This window comes from Triticum aestivum, chromosome 2D, assembly GCF_018294505.1.
Source record: "Triticum aestivum cultivar Chinese Spring chromosome 2D, IWGSC CS RefSeq v2.1, whole genome shotgun sequence".
Taxonomy (NCBI): Eukaryota; Viridiplantae; Streptophyta; class Magnoliopsida; order Poales; family Poaceae; genus Triticum; species Triticum aestivum.
In genome coordinates, this window is record NC_057799.1 from 603,095,546 (window position 1) to 603,102,949 (window position 7,404).

At 42.8% G+C, this 7,404-nt stretch overlaps 1 protein-coding gene across 1 annotated transcript; it reads right to left on the reverse strand.

The window, feature by feature from the left end:
* Positions 1 to 1,413: 1,413 nt before the first annotated feature.
* On the reverse strand, positions 1,414 to 4,416 carry LOC123054879 (zinc transporter 8). Its single transcript, XM_044478753.1, has 3 exons — positions 3,578 to 4,416; positions 2,790 to 2,939; positions 1,414 to 2,014 (listed from the first exon to the last, which is right to left on the reverse strand). The coding sequence occupies exons 1-3, from the start codon at positions 4,268 to 4,270 to the stop codon at positions 1,709 to 1,711; spliced, it is 1,149 nt and encodes a 382-aa protein (XP_044334688.1). The 5' UTR covers positions 4,271 to 4,416; the 3' UTR covers positions 1,414 to 1,708.
* Positions 4,417 to 7,404: the final 2,988 nt, after the last annotated feature.

Here is a 7,404-nt window from a genome sequence, read left to right on the forward strand (position 1 = left end):
ATACAAAAAATATTCAGGGAAGTTAAAAAAATGGTTTCAATTTTCTTTTCATATTTTCCTTTTTTAACTCCAAATTTGTTAGTGTTTTTTTAAAAGATGTTCAAAATTTTGTATCTTATTTTTTTAAAATGTTCGTGTTTTGACATCTAGTCAATTTTGAAAGGCACAGACATTTTTTTAAAATTGTTGTACAATCTTTTAAAATGCAAATATTTGTTTTTTATGATTAAAATTAAAAATGCAAACATTTTTAAAATTTTGGACAAACTTTTTATAACGGCGATCATTTTTTAAAAGAAAAGAGAAAAAAGGAAAACAAAACAATGAAAAAGAAATAGAAAAATAATAAAATGAAAAATAAATAGTTGGAAAAAGACCGGTTTGCTACAGTAAGTCAGTCGTTGAGGGATAGTTCTTGTAGTCTGCTCTTTTATAGTTAGACATTGAAACTTATCAGCTCATGTGCCTAGCGATGAGCGGTGAGCAGTGTGAGTTACATGGTTCGATCCATTGCAGTGTCATTTCTATTTTAATAAAAAAATCTCTGTTTTCGTGTGCGATAATAGGCTGACCTAGTTCACCATATATTAAGAAAATGTTTAGTGTGTATTTTAAATTACTTTTGTTAAAAATGTTCAGATTTTGAAATTTGTTCACATTTTTAAAAATGTTCACATTTAAGAAAAGAATATTCAAAATTTGTTTACAATTTCGAAACATTGTTCACATTCTCAAGAAAATTTGTCCATATTTGTTTAATGTTGAAAAACTAAAAACATGAAACTACCGCTTTAATTAGTACTTTAAATTTAGCACTGCCTTCATGCCGTTCACACCCGCTAGCTTGGCTGGCTAGCGTCCCTAGCAATGCATGCGGGAGGTTGGAGTACGACTCCCATCGCATGGGCTTTTATATACTTCCTCCGTTCCTAAATATAAGTTTTTGTAGAGGTTTCACTAGAAACCACATACGGATGTATATATATACATTTTAAGTATAGATTTATTCATTTTGCTTTGTATGTAGTCCATCTAGTGGAATCTCTATAAAAACTTATATTTAGGAACGGAGGGAGTATTTTTCATGAATGCGGCGAATTGGGTCGGGCCGTTCGCTCCTCACCTTTAGCAAAAACTGGACTATATTACATACACATATTAATCCGTATACGTCGGATGACCCATCATACATATACATATGTAATACGTATAATTTGTCAAAAATCTATATTGCCTTTTATACGTCTTGTCAGGGGATCATCACTACTGGTCTATACTTGTGGTTTGGATTTGGTTTCATCCTTTTTTGTAGATAGAAAACTCATTCCCATGTTAGCTTGGATTTGGATCTTGGTCTTGGTTCTTCGGTCAAAGTCAATAATATAATCGTTTCATTTGGCGGATCTGGTATCATTTATATGAAGAATTTCTTTTCAATACTTTAATTTGAGAGCCTTGTCAAAGTTGACGAGATAATGTCGACATTCCTTGTGAGAACTCACACTTTCCACACCTTTCAAACTCTCGGTGCAAAACCTACACTATTGGTTTTCTTTAGATGCCTACGCTACGGTTGCCATTACCAGTTTGGGAGATAAAGCATATGCACGAAGATTATGTCGTTTCAACATCGACGATCAAATATATCTGCGTATATCCTGAACTCATATGTCATGGAACAAAACTGTTTCATGTTGTAGGCTTCCGGCTAGGCCCATTTGGCGAGCATGGACATGAGGCCAGCACCGACCAGCATGGAGACGTTGATGCCGAGCTGCAGCTTCCCCCTACTCTGCACCTTGGGGTTCATGAAGTCCTCGGCGAGGAGGTCGACGAGGGCCATGTAGACGAGGATCCCCGCTGCCACGGAGTTGAGGCTGCCCTCCACCACCAGCGCCGTCGGGCTGTTCTCGTTGTACACCCGCGATATGCCAAAGCCGACGGCGATGCCCACGGGCGTTGTCAGGCAGAAGAAGAGGATCATGGTCACGATGGACCTAGCCTTGAACTTTGCCTGCATCATTGTCACAAACTAATCAGGACTAAATTCAGTTGTATGGGGTTATATGCAGAATGGTGCTAATAGTCATGGTCTTGTGAGGATATTCTTGGTTAAAAAGAGTGGGTCAAAACTAGGAGGAGATTCGCCCGCAAAAAAAGAAAGAAAAGAAAAACTAGGAGGAGATTCCCTTGGATTTGTTAAAGTGGATCACTTTTTTTTTGTCGAACATCTCATGTTATATGTAGACTGTAGTTACGTAGTTACTGATTCATTTGCTTTATTCTCCAGGCCACCCGAAGTGCTCTGCTGCACTTTCTTCTCTCTCGTTATTGCTAGACATCGTTGTCGAAAAGAAAGACTAGCACACATATATTCTCTAGATATGTATATGTGGTTCTTTAGAACTTTACACGGAGAAGTATCATAGAATTCTCCCCTTTCCGAAGCAGAAGTCCTATTGTTTATTTAGATGGGCGTTACCACTTCTGATGGAGACCACACATACAAAGTTCCAGTTAGGCATGTATATCCATCATTTCATTTCAAAAAGTTCCTACATGGAAAGACTCGTATTGTTTTGTTTTTTCCGGAAAAATGACAGGCAAGTCAAGTAGTGGTTTGCATAACATGCACTCCACAAGTGACTGGTCAAACATGCTTGGTTTTGATCAACATATATAATTTGGTATTACCAGCAAAAAAATCTCTATGCATGAATGCTCCTGTTGTACTTGTAATAATAACTTTTGAAAAATTGTGACAAAGCCCATAACGTCTATGGTTATACCTGAACTATGCAGCCACCAAGGCCCATTCCCTCGAACATCTGGTGGAAGCTCAAGGCGACCACGAGAGGTTTGATTGTATCCGGGTCCTGAGAGGCGCCGAGGGAGATGCCGATGATCACCGAGTGCACCACAATACCCAACTCGAGTACCTATAGACCATCATTATTGTTATAAAAGGTTAAAAACCGGATATTTATTCTTTCAAACAAAACTTTCTGTGCGTCCATGGTAGATGCGGGCAAGGTTAAAAAAAGATGACGGGATTGGTCCGGTTAAATTTAGGGAGCACCTACTGACTGAAAAGCCGATTAGTGTTAGTCGATTAGCTCTAGCCGTTAGATTGAAAACGGATGGCCAAATCATTATCCTCTTCCTATAGAGGAAAACAATATTTCTCACACCAATCAAACTGACGGCAAATATTTCCTCTTTCTCTTTTTCCTAGAACTAATTATCATTATAAGTGTTGTTAAATCTCAGTCGATTGAGACTTGGTTATGTCTCTGTCGATGATATATTCGTGAGATCATGCATGAAGACTCATGCATTTAAAAAAAAACTTATTCATTCTCATATGTCATGTCACCCAATTGAGACTTTGTTAAGTTCTACTCTGACTGAAATCTAGCCACACTCATATTTCTCACAAACTAGTTCGTGCTTCCATCGGAAAAAAAAGTCCGTGGGTAATATTTTGTCAGCAAATAGATCACCATTTATAGGTTTTTTTGCCAATCAAACTGCAACGAACTTTAACTATAAACTGTCAAGTTCGAGTCGTACCAACCTGAGAGATTACGCGATGCCGGATCGTGTCTTTTTCGTCCTCGGCGCCGCCAACAGCCGCAACGAGCGCCGCCGACCCGTGGGCGTGGCCATGGGTGGCGTGCGTGTGCACGTGTACGTCGTGCTCCCCACCGTCGTGACGGCGCGCTCCTTCGATGGCGGCGGCAGCGGCCTGTTTCTCCTCGTCCACAACGGCGGCGCTGCTGCTTATCGCCCCGTGGCCGTGCGCTCCGTCCTTGTTCAGGTGGGCGCGCGTGAAGTACCCCGTGGCGACAGTGTCGACGACGAGCGTGCCGATGGCGCCGACCATGGCTCCTAACCCGGCGAACGGGAAGTCCTTCCACGGCCCGTCGGAAGGCAGGCAGTCCGACGTGAGGTTCTCGAACGCGTCGGGAAGGATGTGGATGAACCCCGTCGCCAGGATGACCCCCGCCGCGAACGCCTTGACCAGGAAGAAGACGTCGCCCTCGGGCCGGAGCGCGGGCACCCGCCGCCCCAGCACGGGCAGGGAGCAGCCCAGCGCCCCGCAGACCAGGATGGAGAAGAAGGCCGCGATTTTGAGAGGCTTTGCCCGCGCGCGGTCCTGCGCCGCCGACTCCGGCGACCCGCAGTCGTCATCGCCCCGCACGGCGGCCACCAAGAGCAGCGCCACGACGGCGGCGAGGAGGATGGCGGCGCTCGATATCGGCTTCATGTCTAGACTTAGACTATCGTGATGCACTTGAGAGGGCGACGACGCGAGGGAGATCAGGAACTGGGTGAGCTTCTTGGCAGCTTAGCGACGCTGGCTGCCGGGTTTATATATAGATGGATGGAGGAAACAGCTCTGCTGCAGACATCATGTCGCTGTTAATTAGGGTTTATAGAGTCAATTACCTGCGGAATTAGGCGATCCCTTCAGTTGAAAACGACTATGTGTCGCAAGGTGACGACATGCATGAGAATACACGGCGTAGCACAGGTTATCAGCAGCGTTGTAAGCGCGCTCGACATAACCAACGGATGATGTGTTAATTAGCGAATCAGATTGTCTTCCTGATTTATTTCGGTGTTTAGGGGGAAATTACTCACAATGACGACACTTTATCGTCCAATGAGGAGGCAATTTTGCTGGCACGCAACAACGTACTGCCTGCTGGCCTCGTAATTCTCCTATATATGGAGATAGCTAGCATAGTTGAAACTAAATGTAATCACCGTGATTGATTAATGAAAGTTCCTTTCCCACACAAAAATAATAATTGCTGGCATACAAGCGCGGTATGTAGTTGTCTGCCGTACGTGCGCGAGGGAAGACTCTCAAAAAAGTGTTCACGATCTAAAAAAACGTTTTTGCTACAACATATATAGATGTGCTCTAAGTATTGCACATCTAATTCCTATGTCATTGATATTAGTCGGAGATCCGTATGGCAATTTTTTTCGTTCTTTTCCTTTCCTTTTTTATATTTGATTGAGTCACTTATATGTGTAATAATTAGGCCACATCTAGATGTGCCCTATACATACCCTTTATAAAACATATATAAATTTTAAAAAAGTCCATAAAATTCAAAATTGATTGCAAATTGGAAAAAAAATATACATGAATTTTAAAATATGCTTGTGAATTAATGTTCGTGAATTTAAATATATTTGTGTATTTCAAACTGTTCATGATTTTTGTACATGTTCATGAATTTTAAAAAAGTGTTCATGGTTTTTTTACTATTCATTAGTTGAAAAATGGAAAAGGGAAAAAATTGTATATAAAAAAGAAGATAAATAAAGGAAATAAAAAATGGAAAACCCGATACAAAAATAGAAAAGGGAGGAAAAATGAAAATATGACATGGGGCCGTCTTAAACCTTCCCAAAACCGGGTGGAAGGTCCTGAGAAATAATGCGCTTAAATGAGGCGGCCCATTACCATAACAACACTCGTGAGGGTGCGCATTGTATAATGAAGTTATAACACTTAACTTAAGTTGTCCTCGCATAAGTTTTCCACGTAAGGATTGCCGGCGCTGGTTCCCCTTGTTTTCGGGTGCCTTCCGGTGCCGGCGAGCTGAGGGCAACTCGGGTTGGGCTTTCTGCGTGTGGTGTGTGTCGCCTTAGCTCTTACTAGGGTTCAGTCTAGGTTTTCAGTTGGCGTTGGTGAGAAGATGGCTTCATCAATGATGTGGAGTAATATTATCCCCGTTATCGTCGTTTCAGCGATGCTTATTCACATAAGTGAAGGCTGTCTAGAGCTTCGACCAAAGCCAAGTCGGGCCCTTTTTTCTATGTTACGTTTGGTGAGTCTGGGCTGCATAGCTCAATGGAGTGGATGGTGCCAATTCATACCTTGGTACTTCTGACTACTTCTTCGTTCGACGATGTGTGACCAGGTTTGGCCTCCTCAACAAGCTAATGCGGTCGGGTCTCTTCGGTTCTTGTTAGTTGGATTAGGGATGGTTCTTCAGCTCCATCATGTCTTTTTCTTCGCGACGACGATCTGATCCTTAGTTCGTTGTTGCCAGTTTCTTCTGGCTCCGACCGACGACTTCCTGGTCGATGCATCATCAACATTACAATGGCCCGAGGGGTTCCAAAAATGCTGGAAGTGGCATCGTTGCTCATTGCGTGTCGTCGCGGGTGCATGAGTGCTTTTGTAAAGAGGTTTTAGAAGAATTAGGCAATTTAAATATATGATGGTAGCCTTCTACTAAAAATAATAATTTAAAAACATTGTTGTTGCAAGTGTTATTTATTTTCCGGTGCATTCGCTCTGACTAGTAGTTTAGGTTAGGTTTTTTCAGCCAGCATAGGTGTGATGTTCCTGCGGATGGCGGTTTTTCTTATTCAAGTTTGTCTTTCGCACTCTGATCCACCTCAAGTTCGTTCGTCTGGAGTAGTCGACGAAGCTCCCAATGAGGCATCGAGATTATAGTTTCTCACCGTGCGTGCATGATGACGAGATTTGATGTCAGGTGTTTCAAATCTTGAAACTCAAAGGGTTCAATAGTGACAACTGCACTCCAATGCACTTTTTCTTAGGGGCACATGCACGAAGAGCTTTCATCGACAAATTCAAGCCGCTGCGGTAGGGAAGCGGCAACAACAGTGCGTTTGTGACTCGTTCTGATGGTCATAGTAGTTGTCGCGTGGTCCATAATCGCAATATAATTTTCATTATGGTTGTGGCGACTTGTACTTCCAGTGAATTGTTTTACACTAATATAATAGATCTAAATCCTTTTCATAAAAAAAGACTACAAGGTAGTTACATGTGCTTTTTTTGGGGAAAATAAATAAATAAACGTTACGGGTCATTGTTTTCCTGTACTTAAATGCACACAAACCGGGCTCAAAAGGAAAAAGGAAAAAAGAAAAGTCCCAGCCGGCCTCTGGTCGAATGTCGATAGAGTGTCGACACTGTGAGCGCGGCGGAAGAGGAAACAGCAAACGGCAAACCCGTGGGAAGCGCTTCGTTTCGGGTCCTAAACGGCGGGCGACCGCTCCAGTTGCCATCACCTTTCGGGTTCTTGTTCCAAAGTGAGCCGAGGCGAAAGTATTGGTTGGGGAGGATAGCAAGCTACTCGATCGCTGCATTGCGCTCTAGCTGTAGACGTACCATATACTGATATTATACGCTGCATTGCTGAATGACAACTTCATTAGCATACTATACTACTTATTGTCCAGCTTGGTTGGGGAAGAACCTCTCCATCAACCTAGACGGGGCAGATCGATGTCCAGCTTTGCCACACGATGCTAAACCTAGTCGTTACAGCAGCCAGGTATGAACACGGCCATGGCATTCCTGCTTCACCAAAAAGAAAAGAAAAATGACCAAGCTGCTCGGCT